The following is a 17,580-nucleotide window of genomic DNA, read 5'->3' on the forward strand; positions in this document are numbered from 1 at the left end:
CAGCTGAATCAGAAAAGAGTCTCTTCCACAACTAACCATAAAGCCAGAGGCAATGAGCACAACCCAACAAAATGGATCAAAACAACTTGTGCAAAGAACAAATGTCTTGATAATGTTCAGAACCATCTTGCTTGCAGCTGCTCAGCCCCTCACGCTCCTTTGGCCCCCACACACTCCTCTCTGCACAGCCTAGAGTCACGAGCCACATGAAGCATTCTGGCAGCTTCCTGCTGTACGACACAGAGACCCAGAACGACTGAAGTTTAAGTACAGGCAGGGGAGGAGAGGAGAACAGCATCGTGCTAGTCCTGGCCTGCCTCTCAGAGGCTGGGAAAGTTAGCCACCTGGGGGCTTCAGGCTCTGGCTCCCCCACCGAGATCCCAGAGTGAAGTGCTGCAGCGTGAGACAATTAGCAAAAATACTGAAAGCAAGTACTCGCTGCACAGGCCAGGCTGGTATCACAGCTGTAAGGCTCAGAGAACCGCACTCTGAAAAGGACATTCAGGGACAGCCTCTAGTGGACTAACAAAGTTTATTATCCAAGTGTGTAGTTTTATAATTTTCAGGGAATAGAGCATAAGGCTGACTTGCACGTAGCCATTTCAGATAAACATCAAAGCACTTAAGCATAACATACAGTTCCCACCGCCCAAGCCATAACATAGCTTTGGCGAAAACTCTAAAGGGAGTCTTATCATGAAACAACAGTCCTTGCTCTCAGAAACAGGTGGTCAGAAGGAAGCCCTCGAACGCCTCAAGGCCGGGCGTATAACCCTTCGTTATCCGTTCCCAGCCTCAGGCACTCGGTGAATGCTCATAACCCTTTGTCATGCTCATTCCAGCTTCCAACCTTCGTCATGAGTGGAGCAAATACATTTTCAGTATTTGCTCAAAGCCTTCCAGCTCCTCCACAAGCACCGACTGTGACTATAAACTTCAGACCTTGCCCTCAGCGCAGCCCAGCCAGGGCTGCAGATACCTGGCCAGTCTTGGCAAGCACCTGGGAGTCACGCTGTTCACAGAAGCTCTTCTTGGAAGGTAGGAACATGGATTAGGTGAGATGCGGAACCTCAGTGGTTCCAAATGTGGCAGGCAGTATTTGGGGACAAAGATGTCCCCCAAGAGCCTTGTCCCTGATTATCCTATCAAACACTAACCCAGGTGTTACTTGAAGGGCTGGAAATAATTACTCATTTCAGATGAAATTAAGACTGCAAATCAGTAGACCTTAAAATATTGAAATTACCCTGGATTACCTAGTGGGTCCAATTCCCATGAGACCTTAGCAGCTGAAGAGGAAGGTGGGACAGTTGGTGGGATAGATTCAGTGGAGGAGGGAGGCAGAGGGGAGACGAAGGAGAGGGCAGATGAGGCAGAAGGGGGTTGGAGAGATGTGCAGGGTGAGAAGGCCACTGCAGCTGGCTTTGAAGATGCAGGAAGGGGGCCACAAGGGAGGGATGTGGGCAACCTCCAGCAGCTCAGAATAACCCCTGGCTAACAGCCAGCCAGGAACAGGGACCTCAGTCCTACAGAATCGTAGAACTGGATTCTGCCAACACCTGAACAAGCTCGGAAACGCATTCATTCTCAGAGTCTCTAGAGAGACCCGCAGCCCTGCCGGCACCCCAGTTTCAGCCCATGTGAGACTCTTAGGCAGAAAACCAGCTGAGCTATGCTGTGCTCAGAGCTTTGAGATAATAAATGTGTGTTGTTTTAAGTCACCACGTTTTGGTAATTTGTTATGGCAGCAATAGAAAATTAATATACCAAATGAAGACAAAGTATTGCCATTGCTCTCTTCCTATCAACACAATATAAAGAATTACATGCCAATATGGAGACAACATAATTCCCCACTTCCTTACCCTATCAGGGAGGTAGGGAGGGATGGCTAGGGCTCAATAATCTGGGCAATATGCATCCTTCATATGAAGATTGCTCACCTTGGCACTATGGGCATTTGGGGCCGAATAATTAGTCTCGTCTCTCCTGAGCATTGGAGGATGTGAAGCAGCATCCTCGGCCTCTGCCCACTAGAGGCCAGTAGCAACCCTCCCCCACCAAGTCATGACAACCACATGTGTCTGCTGACATTGGCAATGGCCCCTGGGAGTAAAGCTGCCCCATGCTGAGAATCACTGCTTCACAAGATCCTTTAAGAGCATAAAGCAAAGAAAGGTTTTTAAAGTAAGAAAGCATTGATCTCCTAGCTGTTTTCAATTGACTAGGCAGTTACTAAACATCCATTTACCTATATGAACATATTAACAGATGATGTGTTCAAACTGTTATCAGCTGTTAGCACTCAGCAGCTGGATATTATGAATACGTATACACACATATAAACATATATATGTTACATATATATGTTTTAATATCCATTTTTTAAACTTAATACAGTAGACTAACACTACTTCCATAAATAAAAGGAATGTAAATAGAATAAATATATATATAAATATAATAAATGTGGCCAGATGCGATGGGGGCATGCAAGTGTGCTCTCTGGCTGAAAGCTGCGGGTTAAGCACATAGAAGGACCTTGATCTTCCAGGACTGTGTTGACTGAACTGTTACCCAGATCTGAAAGCAACTAAGCAACGTGGTAGAAGCTCTGCAGTCATCCCTTTGGCCAGTGCACCTCAAGCCAGCCCTTTACCCAATGCCTCGAAGGAGCAAATCCCAATCTGACACCCTCCAGGAGTCTCTCCCAGGAACCTGCCCCTGGAAGGGACAGGCTTCAACTTCTGCTCCTTGCTGAAACCCATCACAGACTCTCTGAGCTTGTCACCTGTGCCTGGAAACCCAGGCTGCTTACTCAGTGGCCCGTAGCTCTGCTCTGCCCTTCTCTACCCTGTGGCCAGGCTGGCCCTCAGCTCTCATGCATTCACCTCTGCGTAGACCCCGCATGACTTCCTGGCCCTGCCCTGCCCACTCCTCTGCTTTGCTGGGGCCTTTTCTTCACTCACATGCATAGTAACCCAGACAGGAGTGTTGATAGATGAGATAGACGGCCTTTGAAAAGAGAAGAGAACGGGCCTTTAATAAGCCACCTCACATGAGCTGGGCTCTGCACCAGTCACTTTGCTTCCATTATTCCATTTAAGCCTTATGAGCATTTTGTGAAATGGTTGCTATGGCTGCGATATTAAAGATGAGAGTAACTGAGGCTCATGAAGATGAAGTAACCAGTCATTTATGTAGTATGTGGCCATGTTGGGATTTCAGTTCAGTTCTGTGTTACTTTAAGACATGTGCTTCATCTTCCATACTTAGACTTGTGTAAGAGAGCCCACCTCTGTGCCTGTACTTCAGCGAGAAGCCCTAACCCTCCTCCAGGCATACCCAGAGGTCACGCACACCAAGAGCCCACAGCCCAGCTCCAGCTCTCACAGCTGGGATCCCACAGCCCAGCTCCAGGCATTCCCAACCACGGGTTTCCCTGCTAACTGCCCAGCCTGCCTCCTGGCTGCGCACACCATGCACAGGCCCACCGTTCCGGGGCTCACGGTGCCATGAGTATGCTTCCTCTAGGCTTGCGTGGTGGCCAAGGGGAGCTGATTTCAGGGTGAGGAGTGTGGGGACAGCTGGGACAAAGGGGTCAGTGTCCAAACACATCCACCAAGGCCTCTTATGAAGGTGTGGGATCAGCCCTCAGGGTGGTCAGGCTGTGAGCAGGGGACCAAGATGCTGAACCACAAGAAGGTGAAGAATTCTAAGTTGAAATTGGCCTCCCAGATTATTATGAAGGTCAAAGTAGGACATCAGAACATATTTCATGTAACAGATTAGCAACATGCTTTACATCTACACATTTTGATGCAAGACATACTGGGCATTTACACACTTGCTCTGGGCCCATAAATTTAGGAGTATGCTGGGTTTTTTCGCTCCTTCACTTTTTTACGGTGAACAGAGATATCACCTCCCACGTGAATGCAAAAAGTTGAGTTCTCTCATGTCTGATAATCTTTAAAGAGTAATTGTGATGGGCTGTGTTACCTTTTCATGATCAAGAAGCTCTTGTAAGATGACTTGTCTTTCCCGACATAGTTCTAAGAAATCTTCGGAGTGCAGGCTTTCATGCAAGGCGGGGAAGAAGGTCAGCTGGGTGCAGTCCACCACCTCGTCTCTCTCGCTCTCGCCTTCCTTCAGTGTCAGCTCATCTGCAACAGCAAAAAGGGGACATGTGGTTTGGACATGGGCAACCTTGCATCGTGAGGGAAGTGTGCAGCCCAGGCCCGAGGCCCTGGGAGGAACTGCAAAGTCTCAGAGCAGCTGTGAATGGTATGGATTCCAGGGTGTCCCTCACTGTTTCTGAAAGTGGACATACCCCTCTGACCTCAGTGTGAGGTGATCATGCCTGCAGGTTGATTCACTCCAGAAAGTGTACCTAAGCCCGGTTGCTCTAGCGTCTCCAGTGATCACAGGGCGACATTTCAAAATGTACCTTCATTAATCAGTAAAGCAGTTCCCTAGAGGGTCACCAGGATTTGCTTTTGGTCAACTTCACTTTGTTCACTCTTTTTAAAAAGTGACCTTCTTCCTCCTAATTATGGAAAGTATCCTTGGAAAACACATGAAATTGGGAGCAATACAAAAATTGTGAAAAATAAAACAAATATTGCCCATGAGCCCAGAGAGAGTGCAAATAACAAGACTTTGCAGCTCTCACTTAGAGAGCGCTTTCTCTGCGCCGGGCCCTTGAACGGCATTTCCCTCTGCTCCTGCCTGGGTCATAGGTTCCGTTCCATCGTCACTTGGCTAATGAAGATACTGGCAGAGGCTAATTATTTGACTCAAGGTCATGTGGCTACTAACATCTGAGGCAGGATCTGCACCAAGTCCCTCGCAAGAGTCCCGTTCATCTCTGGGCTGTTTGCCTCACTGGCCATACTTCGGTGTACTTCTATATCGTCTCTGTACACATATGTGTATGTGCAGAAATACACGTATGTTCATGCTCAGCTGTGTCTGTCTCTTTGCAATCCCATGGACTGTAGCCCGCCAGGCTCCTTTGTCAATGGGATTTTTCAGGCAAGAATACTGAGGTCGGTTGCCACCTCCTCCTCCAGGGGATCTTTCTGACCCAGGGGTCAAACCCGTGTCTCACGCGTCTCCTCATTGGCAGGCTGACTCTTTACCACCGAGTCACCTGGAAAGCCCCACGTATATGTATGCACACGTGAAATTTTGGACATGATGAGAATTATATTGAATTTATAGCTTTGCTTTTCTAAATTTTTGCTCAAAAAATGTTATGCCATGAATACTTTCTTATTCCCTTAAAAGTTCTTAGAAAGCAACTTAAGTGGCTGTGTAATTATCTATTGTGTGACTTCCATAAACACTCAACCTGTTTCCTATTTTTTAGAAATACAACTATTGTCTATTTCTGTACTACCAAAATCTACTGTGCTGCAATCAGTGTGCATACATACAGACTTATTTCCTGAGGACGCGCTCCTGGACGCGTGCACCTGGGTACCAGCTAAGCACAGACCCGCCTGTATCTGCAGATCTTGCTCCTCCGCCCTGTCCTGGGGGCCGCCTGCCTTGAGCAGCGCGTTGCACATGGCAGCCAGGTCAAGGGGGCTTCTGGTCATTTTCTTTGTGCCAGGATGCTCATCTCTTTGAACTCCTCCCCACCTGGGCGTCTCATATCTGGCTGTGTGACAGTGCCTGCCGCTCACAGCGACAGTCATCACGGACTTTCCCCAGGCAAAGAGAACACTGCGCAGGGACGGGCGCCCCGGAGGCACGGCAGACAGTCACACCCCTTTCTCTTCCCCTTCCTCAGCTCCCTACTGGGAATTGGGGGTCCATGCTGGAAACGCAGAGAAGACCTGGGGTCCTAGGCCACCAGGGGGGCCCTCTGTGTGGTGAGCGAGGGGACTCGGCAGCCCGTGGCCTCAACCCCTGCTTTCTGCCCCTGCACCCTCTGCAGCCTCCCATTCTGAGAAAGAGAGCAGGCAGACTGTCCCTCTAACCTTAGGGCAATGGCGCTTGGGCCGAAAAGAAGAGAAACCAAAAAAGGGGTGTTACAACGTTATCCCAAGTCCCGCGCTGCAGTGGGACCCCCAGATCAACACAGGGTCAGGGTTCAAGATCCTTATTTCTGGGCTTTGTGACTTCAGACTGGCCAGACAGCAAGCTCCACACAAACTCCGGTGCTGAGGCATGGAATGAGGCAAGCTTAATCAGCTCCAGGAAGTTGTCACTTGGTTAGGGAGGTGACGTTAGCTGCAGCCTAGGACACAGTGAAACTTACAGACAGGGAGTGTTTGAAACAAAAGGCACATCCTTGGTGGAAACACAAAACTGAAACACAGCGCGTGTGTCTGAGTGTGTATTTGTGTGCATTTGGACGTGTCCGGGCCTTCCCTGGTGGCTCAGCTGGTGAAGAATCTGCCTGCAATGCGGGAGACGTGGGTTCAGTCCCTGGGTTAGGAAGATCCCCTGGAGAAAGGAAGGCTACCCACTCCAGGATTCTGGCCTAGAAAATTCCATGGACTGTATGGGGTTGCAAAGAGCTGGACACGACTGAGTGACTTTCACTTTCACTTGGAAGTGTACGGGGCAAAATGATCTCTGAAAACAAACTAGATTATCAACATATCAATTCAACCAAGTTCCTCCATGAGCATTACCTAAAAAATAAACATAAGGAATCCAAAGTACATTTTCAAACTGGAGAAATAATATTGACCACTATATCTGTCATCTTTATAATCAGAGAATTCAGTGTAAGTATTAAATATCTCTTCCATTCACTTTTGCTCGAAAACATTTTCCCATTTTCCTCCGAGGTGTTTTAGGTTACATATTGAACATGTATTTGTACTGGGCAGGGCACTTTTGAGATTTCCCTCACAGAGAAAACTGACAAGATAATTTTCCTGAGAAAAGTTCTTATTGTTGCAACATAAACCCCAAATCCTTCCCTTGATAGAGTACTCATGTCTGCAAGAGCACGGAGATGAAAGGCTTTGCACTCTCGACTCTAGACTTGCAGCATTCTTTTCCTACAATATATTAACTTGATACCTTTAAGAAGATGCTAAATAAAGCAATAAATTGGTTTAAATATTAAATTAAAAAATAGATAAATTGAATACCTTGGTGTTCGGTGTTTATCTGAGAAACATTGCCATTTCTGTCTTGGCTTTCCTAAAATAAAACCAGAGAAACAGAAATTAGATTTGGATACCTATGTGCCCCAGCCCCCATTCCAAAGATTTGCACAGACACACACACACATTTGACCCTCTCGAATCACTCATACACTCAATACTCAGATGCAAGGGGAGCAAAATGCCAAATCCTAACGGACCACAATAAAATGCAAATAGTAATGTTCCTGAGTCAAAGGAGAAAAAACCCACAATTTTCCATTAAGTCAGATTTACAGTAATTACCAAAGATATGCCAGGTGGGAGTAGAGAGCATCCTGGCTGTCTGTGGTATGGGCCACCCTGGAGGGGGTACCAGAGACAGGGTCTGGGGCAGCCCAAGAGACCAGAGGCCAGGTTCCACAGCCAGCCTTTAGCCTTGCCATCAGCACCATGGGTAGGCTGACTTTTCCTGCCTCCATCTCCTAAGGAATGTATTTGAGGGAAAAATACTATATACCACCAGATGTTTGCTGATAATACATTAAAACTTAAAATGTCTATGGAATAAATTAAATATAATTCTTCATTAGGTTTCACAAAGGATTTAGCTTGGGTAAAAGGTTCTGGGGAGATGGACTAGAGAATGAACCCAACCTTGTAACTTCAGGTGAATGCAGAAGAAAACACCTTGAGTTCCAGGGTTTGGACAGACAGCTTTTCAGAATCTTTTAAACCAGGATCATTCAGTGAGAACACGAAATGCTGTTAACAGGATCTTCCTATATTCACTACCAATCCAAGGATAATTCTTCATCATTTAAAAAGCACAAACATAAGCCTGACCGAGAATCCAAGCTTCATCGCAGCCAAGTCCCAGGGACTGTCCAGATTTTCTTGCCTGGGAATCTAATCCAGTTTCAGCGTCATTTGGACTAAATGGGTCACAGGCTCGAGCTTGCGTAAACAGCTGAGTTCCAGCTATTTCCACTGTACTTGATATGGGATTTGCCTGCGTAGTAATGCCCGTACGAGGGCTGGTTATGACTGCTCCAAGACACATAACTTGGGCACGCAGACTATGTCCATCACATTGCTCTTTCCAAAAGCTGGCGTCCAGACCATTCTAATGGACTTTTATGGATGTCAGCATGGTATTAGGTTGGTAGGGTTGGTGCTGAACCACTCATATCTACATTCATTCAGACTGTGGTTAGAGCATCCTTTCTGTGTACTTGGGGAATTGGCGATTCTTGTGTCAAACAGCATCAAGAATACACCACAGCACTCCTACAGTTAACTGCGGACATTCTCTTTCCTCCCTGTTCATGCCAAAGCACTCCTGATGGAAACATCAGATGGAAAAGCTAAGGAGACACCTCCCTACACATTTCCTGTCTGGAAGCATCCTCTCTGATTGCATCTGATTCTTACCTTGAGCCTTTCTTGATTCAGGGCCTCCCATGGAGATAAGCGTCTGATGCGTTTCCGCATACGAGCGGGTCCTTCTCTCCAATCCAGTTCCCACTGGGAGCAGGGTGTGGCTTCTGCCATCTGATTCCACAAGCCCAGCTCCCCAAAAAGCTGCTCCTGGATTCTGGTCCACGCATTGGCCGCCTTGATGTTGCCACATCTCCGTCTCTGGGAAGCAGAAGTATAGCATCACTCCTGGACACAGCTCCTTATCGGCCTGGCCCCAAACCTCCTGGGATGAACAGACCAAGCCCCTCGTAACTGCCTGAAGAAAATAACCTCTAAAGGCAGCCACAAGCACCTGCAGGGTGTGTAGTGAAATCTCTGGAGCCAGGACCAGGTCAGGAGAAGAAATCAGTTTGTCCAGCTTTGAGACCGTTTAACTCAGGCTCAAGGAGGAGAAAAATCCTCTGCCCTTTGGCCCATAGAGCTTCGTGACTGCTGTGTGCTGCGCTGTCCAAAGGTCCCCATACTACTCATCCGAGGACTGGGGAGCTATTTGACAGAACAGACACAGCAGCCGCCATAGCCCCTGCCCTTCAAAGTAGACAGGGGATTTTACCATGGTCCCTACCCACTCCTACTGAAAGCACTACTTCTAGTGTCTGGACTGAAGGTGCAATGAGGCTGTTCACGGAAGCCCAAACCTTTGATATTAGTGAACATAACCCCACCTAACACCTGTGAAGCCCTCGTAGTTCGCATATGTAGCACTTGACTGTTGTCCTTTCTGCTGGGGCTCTGCTGTGCTCGGTCACCCTGTCGTGTCCGACTCTGCAACGCTACGGACTGTAGCCCACCAGGCTCCTCTGTCCATGAGATTCTCCTGGCAAGAATACTGGAGTGGGTTGCCATTTCCTCCTCCAGGAGATCTTCCCGACCCAGGGATCGAACCCACGTCTCTTATGTCTCCCGCATTGCAGGCAGATCCTTTACCACTGAGCTACTGGGGAAGGCCGCATCTTCTGCTAGAGTATAACTCAAACCTTTAACAAAGTACATCAGTGCCCCAGACCGCCTCTGTATTCCACACTGAAGTTCCCCACATCATCTTTCAAGAAAAATTTCAATTCAGTTTGGACAGCAGAATCACCTTTGTCTGCAGGGTGAACTTTTGCAACTATTCACATATTTGACGGCATGCACCCTACATTTTAATTTTTCAGAAAGCTGAAAGGTGAAAGTGTTAATGACAAGAAGCACAGACCTTATAAATGTGACATAGAGAAGAAACTCATTGTCATATATTAGGCTGAGCCCCTTACCTGCTCTATTTCATCCCCTCCACACAATGACACTGAAAGTGAATGCGGGAACTTGTAAGTAATTTCTATTATCCTCATGAAGGAACGAGGTCTAGAAGAGGAGAAGTGATTTCCCCAAGGTGACCAGCAGCTGGCCAAGCTAGGATTGAAACCCAGTCTGTCTGACTGCACAGCCTTTAGCTTCAGCCTGCGTGCCTGAGTCCTTTCCTAGGGCCCTGGTGCCATTTTATTAAACCCTACTTTCTGCCAGTATTACTTCAAAGACTGGCAGGCTTAGAGGTAGACCCTGAAAATCTGGACCACTTTAAATGGGAAAATCATTCTCAGAGCTTGCAAACTGTCTCAAAAACAAGACAGATGGTATAGTTCTAAGCACACTGTCTTTGGTGTCAGATGAACTTGAGTTGTCCCAATATTTCTGCTTTTCACTAGCCACTAAATCTGAAGGAGACTCAGTATCTTCATCAGTCAAATTTGGTTAGTAATATTACAGCAACAATAAAACCATGGGATTATATAAGGATCGAATGAGACGATATTTTCAAGAGTTTAATATGGTGCCTCACAAACTTCAGCAGTTAGTATTATTATTGTGAATAAAGCAACTCTTATTTCAAAACAAGATTACTTTGTTTCTCCACAGTTCTTAAATTCATACCCAAAATGATCATAGCATTTTACAAGTACGCCAATTTTTTAATAAAAGACTCCAGGAAAATAATGACTATCCAAAGTCTTTTATATGGATTTAGTTATATGAAATGAACACTTGTTTGGGGAGAATATTTCAGCTCCTTGGAGACTATTGTTGCATTTGTAGTTCCATATTGAGCTTCATAGAGGATGAACGATCCCAAGCTACTGGGTTGTCCATCTGGAGTTGCAAATTACTCTTTCAAGGTCATCCCTTCCACCTTAAGGCTCCATCTGTGCACCCTGGCGGTTCATGTCCGCCTGAGTCTTCACTGCAGGGCAAATGTGTTCTTTTGAATATCTGCAGTCAGACATATGAGTGTCGGTGATAGGATCCCTCACTCATCCCTCAGAGATGAGCAATTGTTTAATCCATAGTCGAAGGCTATATGTGGTCCCAGGACTGAGAACATGACGTGACTAAAGAAGCAAAAGCCCTGAGTTTCTACACCTGCAAGGTGTTCGCAATGCCCATGTCTGTGCACAGGGTAAAGTCCTCTTTCAGTTCAAGCCTCGAATAGGCCAAATGCCACATCAGGCCCAGAGGCAGGGATGCTGGTGAATTAGAGGCAGCTATGAGTCTTGGCTGAATAGAAACTCCCGGGCAGCCTCATTGCGGCTTTCATCTTGGCAACCAGCCGGTGTCTGCCTCCAGCCCCAGTGCTGGGGTACAGCTGACCTGACTTTGGTGGGTGATGAATGGCTATATGATGGGCTAGTGAGCATCATTTACTGGGACTAGAACTGTTAGGGTCTCGGGAGCCCATACAGAGCAGACTGCAAAGAAGTGGATGTGTACATACTCAAGGCCACAGCCCTGCTCTTGGCAACCTTATGTCCAGCAGGAGAAAGCACAGGAAGTGTCTGCACCTGGGGTGGACGCAGCTTGCAGGCAGGCCACTCGCGTCATGTCGTGAGCACCTGCATGTCCAGCGACCTCGTGGGTGCAGGTAAAATGCCCAGTTGGAGAAGTTTTATGTAACCTGTTACTAAGAGCCGTGTGGGTGAGGGCCTGAATCTCATTATCTCCACCTTCTTGGGAGGACCTCACGGAGTGTACTTAGGAGAAGCTGTCCTTGAAGAACACGGCATATTTCATGGGCCTGATTTCTTTTCAGACCTTGGACTTGACTTCTCAGGAAGTGGAGCAAGGCCACATTGGGAAAGTGTGTTGTTGCTTAAAAGAAAGCAGGGTGAACGCTCCAGACCCCATCATCTCCGTCAGACAGTGATAACATCTGCATCCTTTAAAACATCAAAACAATCTGTCTTAAATATTTAAACACTTGGAAAGTGTCCTTATGGATTAGCCTCAAAATGCTGATTTTCTCAAAAATACCTCAATCAACAATAAAGCTCTACACAACTTTCTCAAGCACTCTCTGAGCCCCAGACAGGCCCCATGCTGAAAATGAGCCCGGCTGATGTTCCAGGAGACTGGACCCTTGCCTTCTGGGCTCAGAGCCTCTGCTGAGGTTCTGTCCTTTCCCATGAACTTTCCGTCTTTCACATTTCAGCAGAAATCCACCAAGTACCACAGAGCACAACTCTCCTAGCCATGAACAAATCTTCCAAGCATTTCCAACCACAGGAAGAGAAATGGTCACTGGTCTTGAACAGATGCTGATTTGAAAGTTTAGATAAACAATGTTGTCGGTCTTGAAATGGAACAGTGTGATGAGGGATATTCCTAAAGAAAGGATGCAATCCTAAATGACTCGTCTTATTTTCCCCCAATGGCAACTGAATTTATTAATTGTATTGCTAGTTCTGAATGAAGTTGGTGAACTCAAATAGTGAGACACTGACATGCAAGGGCCTGTCCAGGGGCACAGATAACAGAGCCATGCCCCGAGCTCCCAGCACAAGGCACCGTGGGCTCTTGACGCCTATTTACTAGCAGATGAATGAGTAGATACGTGAATGGGCACACTGCCTATCTCCTCAGCTGCTGTCACTGTGGATCCAAATTCCATGGCATAGGTCTTGCAGGTAGAACTGACTCACTGATGATCGGCTCTTGTCTGAGCCAATTTAGAGTTTAAGCCAAAGGCTCTCGTGACTCTTTATTCCACGTTCAAGGTGGATCCCAGTCTTCCGCACAGAGAAAGATACTGTCTTGCGTCTCACCTGTACGTGATCTTTGTATAGAGATGCATATAGTTCTTGTCCTCTTCGTCTGTGGTTCTCAATACATGACACAAAGTCCTGGAGAAGAGAGAGAACAAGCCACAGCTAGTAACAATCGTGATTTTAGATGAGAACTTCCTGCTCTGGCCAAGCGCCAGAGGAAGTAACGGTCACGGGACTTGTTGGTCAAATCATTCACAACCTCAGGAATACATGAATCACCTACGCTGTTACACATACATTCAGATTCCCAGACATGTTTACGGGTTACTTTTACCTCTAACTACATTGAACCAGGTTATAGCAGATAAATCTTCCTCCCAAGAATAACTAGAAAAGCTAGAACATAATACTTCAGTCAAAAGGGAATTCTAAAAAAAATGTTCAAGTAACATATTTATGGAATAAGTCACCCAAAAATAGTAGAATACACAAGCTCCCCAAAAATATATACTGAGACAAACTACATGCCAGACCATAAAACAAACTTCAACAAATGTATAAAAAATTGAAATGTGCAAAATACATTTTCTGATCATAACAGAATCCATCTGAAGTCAGTAACAGGAAATCTCCAAACACTTGGAAACTAAACAGTATGCTTCTAAATAATCCATGGATCAAAAAGTAAGTCTCAAGGGAAATTTTATAAAATATATTGTATTAAATAAAATTGAAAGTAGAACATATCAAAATTTGTGTTGCATAGCTAAAACAATGCTGAGAGGGAAGTATATGCCACCAAATGCTTCCATTAGAAAAGAGCTAAGTCTTAGAAAATCTGAACAGATCAATAACAAATAGGGGGACTAACTAGCAATCAGATATTTCCCCTCCACACACCGAAATGCCCAGGGCTAGACGGCTTCACCAGAGACTTCTATCAAACATTCAAAGAAGAATTAATGCCAAACCTAATTATATTTTTTAAAAAAATAGAAGAGGGAATACTTTTCAACTCATCATAAGAGGCCAGCATTACTCATACCAAAGCCAGGCAAAAATACCACACACAAAAGAACACTAAAGACCAATATCCATGATAAACACTGATACAAAAGTCCTCTATAAAATACTGGCAAACAATTCAACAGCACAAGAATCGGATACCATGATGAAATGGAATGTATCCTTGGGATGCAAGGATGGTTCAATGTATGCAAATTGATTAAAAAGATAGCAAGAGAATAGTACAAACAACTAGATACACATAAATGTGATAACTGAGATTAAATGGACAAATTCTTTACAAAAGCACAAGCTACCAAATCTCAACCAACATAAAATAGATCCTTGGAATAGCATGTAACAGTTAAGGAAATTGAATTCATAATTTAAATACTCTCCCCAAGTAAATTTCCAGGTCCAGATGACTTCACTTGAGGATTTTACAAAATATTTAAGCAATAATTAACATATATTTTACAAAATGTTTTCCAGAAAATAGAAAAGTTGGGTACATTTCCCAATTTGTTTTATGCAGCGAGCAGTACCTTTATAACTTTATATCACAACCAGACAAAAATACTACAGGAAAATAAACCTAACTTTCACAAATAGAGATGCAAAAAGTTTTAACAAAATATTAGCAAATAGAGCCTAGCAATACATAAAAATAATCACATACAATGACAGAATGGAGTTTATTTCAAGAATGCACAGCTGGTACATACCTGAAAAGTAATCACTGTAATCTACCATATTAGTAGGTTAAAATAGAAAATGACATGATTGTATCTGCTGCTGCTGCTGCTAAGTCACTTCAGTTGTGTCCGACTCTGTGCGACCCCATAGACGGCAGCCCACCAGGCTCCCCCGTCCCTGGGATTCTCCAGGCAAGAACACTGGAGTGGGTTGCCATTTCCTTCTCCAATGCATGAAAGTGAAAAGTGAAAGGGAAGTCGCTCAGTCATGTCCAACTCTTAGCGACCCCATGGACTACAGCCCACCAGGCTCCTCCGTCCATGGGATTTTCCAGGCAAGAGTACTGAAGTGGAGTGCCATGGCCTTCTCCATGATCATATCAATTGATGCTTAATAGTATTTGAAAAAATTCAACACTCATTCACTATAAAACTCTCAGAAAGCTAGGAATAGAGAAGAACCTGATAAAAATAATCTACAAAAACTCACAACTAACATTAAAGTTAATGAAAAACAATAAATCCTTTCTCTCTAAGACTGAAAACAAAGATGTATGCTTTTATTGTTCTCATTCAACAAATTGCTAAAGTGTTCAGATTTTATACCAGAAACACAATTCAGAAAAGGAAAAATCAATGAATTTGATTTCATCAACATTAAAACTTTTGCTCTACAAAACTCATAGAAAAATGATGTAATAATTAGCTACAATCTGGAAGAAAATATTTGCAAGTCACATATCCATCAAAGGACAAATATCTGAAATACAGAAGAAATTTAAAACTTCAGTGCAAAAAAGTCTACTAGAATATGTGCAAAAGATATGAATAGACATAAAGAGGATGTGAAAATGGCAACGAAGCACATGAGGGCCATGTTCTACATCAATATCCATTAAGAAAATGAAAGTAAAAGCCAGAATGAGATATCACTACACTTCTATCAGAATGGTTAAATTTAAAAGATGACAACAACGAATGTTGATGAGGATACAGAGAAACGTTATCACTCATCATTGCTGGTGGGAATGCAGGGTGCAGCCACTCTGGAAAACAAGTCAGTAGATTTTTTTAAAAATCCAGTCAACCACCATAGGATCCAGAAGTTGTAACCTCTGGGGATTTATCCCATGAAAGAAAAACTTATACTCACACAACCAATCTGTACAGGAACATTTATAGCAGCTTTATTCATAACAGACAAAAACTGGAAACAACCCAGATGACCTTAAATAGGTGAATAATTAAAGAAACGGTGAAACATCCATAATGTGGAACGCTGCTCAACAATAAAAAAGAATGAACTGTTGATACATACAATAACCTGGATGAATGAATCCACACAAAATTATGCTGAGGGATAAAAAATCCCCAAAGGGCAAAAAAGGGGGCTTCTTGTGGTGATGGAGATATTCCTTGCTGTGATGCTATATTACAGTTTTGCAAGATGATACCATTGGGGGAAGTTGGGTAAAAGTTATATGAGATTTCTCTGTATCATTTCTTACAATTGTGTGTGAATCTACAATTCTTAAAATAGAAAGTTTACTTTTTAAAAAAGTCATTGAGGGCTCTAGCTTCACCATTTGAAAAAAAAATTAGTTCAGAGTACAAAATCAATCAGATAAGATAAAAAAATCAATAAGATAAAAAAAAAGAGACATTCAATGGAAAATCTTTGAAAAGAAAAAATTGAACAGGCACTTCGTTAAAAAAGATGTCAATGACCAACACAAATATAACAAAGAGGTCAATTTCATTTGTCATCTGGAGGATATAAACTAAAACCACAATAAGAATATCTAAATTCAAATAGCTAATAATGTCATGTTTTGATTATCGCGTGGAGCAACTGGAACTCTTACACTGCTGAATTGGTACAACCATTTTGGAACATAGTTTGGTAGTGTCTTAAAAGGTGAGTATACACATACCCAGTGAACCAACAATTTCATTTCTAGGTGTATACTTAACAGAAATTCATGCATGTGTATTCCAGAAGACATGTGAGCATGTTCATAACAGCAGTGTTTGAAGTAGCCCCAAAGTGGGAACAATGCAAACTTCCATCAGGAATAGACTGGATAAATAAATTATGATATAGTCATATACTATATCCTCTACGGTAACAGTTCTTAAAATGTGGTCCCTGAATCCCTAGTGGCTCCTTAATACCCTTTCAGTGGATCTGTGAAGTCAGAAATATTTTCAGAATACCAGAACACCTTTGCCTTTTTTCACTGTGTTGGTATGTGCACTGATGGCCCAAAAGCCACGATGAGTAAAGCCATTTTCATAGTCCAAACTGAGACACCGGCCCCGGCTGTGCAGTGGTCAGTGTACACAGTCCTCATCAGTAGGAATTCACAGGAAAAAAAGTCTTCACTTTAGAATGTCATTGATAGAAAAGTGCAGGATTAATTGTATGAAGTCTCAGTCTGTGAATACACTTTTTAATAGTCTATGCGACAAAATGGGGAATCTACACAAAGCACTCTGAATACCAAAAGCTATAGCGGTCGTTTCAAGGACAAGCATTCGTATAGTTGTTAGAGTTGTGAGCTGAGCTAGCTACTAGCTACATTTTTATTTGAAAGAATGTTGTTGTTGTTAAGCTGCTAAGTCAAGTCCAGCTCTTCTGCAGCTCCAAGGACTGTAGCCCACCAGGCTCCTCTGTCCACGGGATTTCTCAGGCAAGAACACTGGAGTGGGTTGCCATTTCCTTCTCCTGGGTCTTCCCAACCCAGGGACCAAACCCCTGTCCCCTGCACTGGCAGATGGATTCTCTGCTGATGAGCCACGGGGAAGCCCTTGAAGGAATGGCTGCCAGATAAAGCTGAAGTTATGAAGACCCAGGCGTTTGGCAGGTATTTTCTTGAAAATGAACAAAATGAGCCTGTCATATAAAATAAAACCACTGACAGTATTCAGTGCCTATAATACATTCTGGGCTTTCAAATTTCAAATGTTAGAAAGTCGGAAAACTTGTATCTGCCTTTATGAGCTTGACAGTTTCTCAGTAGATAAATACTTTTCTGATAAGATTGGTGGTGTATGAATATGATTTTTCCACATTACATAATGAAACATATCAATATTTGGGAGATCTTTCGACTCAGGGAACCAATGTTTTCACTATTTGTTATACGCATGTTCCAAATTGTATATGGGTTAAAATATCCATTCAAACTGCAAGATAATAAATACATTTTACTGTAACAGAGTACAAAAATTTCACTGATAGAAGTTTCAGATAACTTCCAA

At 44.0% G+C, this 17,580-nt stretch overlaps 1 protein-coding gene across 1 annotated transcript in view; it reads right to left on the reverse strand.

The window, feature by feature from the left end:
- WDFY4 (WDFY family member 4) overlaps nucleotides 1-17,580 on the reverse strand; it is a 253,777-nt gene that overhangs the window by 85,635 nt on the left and 150,562 nt on the right. The window contains exons 40-43 of the mRNA XM_005699347.3: nucleotides 12,674-12,751; nucleotides 8,547-8,753; nucleotides 7,119-7,170; nucleotides 4,003-4,166 (exon numbers count right to left, since the gene is read on the reverse strand). Coding sequence (XP_005699404.2) covers nucleotides 4,003-4,166; nucleotides 7,119-7,170; nucleotides 8,547-8,753; nucleotides 12,674-12,751 — 501 coding nt within the window. The remainder of the gene's footprint in view (nucleotides 1-4,002; nucleotides 4,167-7,118; nucleotides 7,171-8,546; nucleotides 8,754-12,673; nucleotides 12,752-17,580) is intronic.

The sequence above is a fragment of the Capra hircus genome, chromosome 28, assembly GCF_001704415.2.
Source record: "Capra hircus breed San Clemente chromosome 28, ASM170441v1, whole genome shotgun sequence".
NCBI lineage: Eukaryota > Metazoa > Chordata > Mammalia > Artiodactyla > Bovidae > Capra > Capra hircus.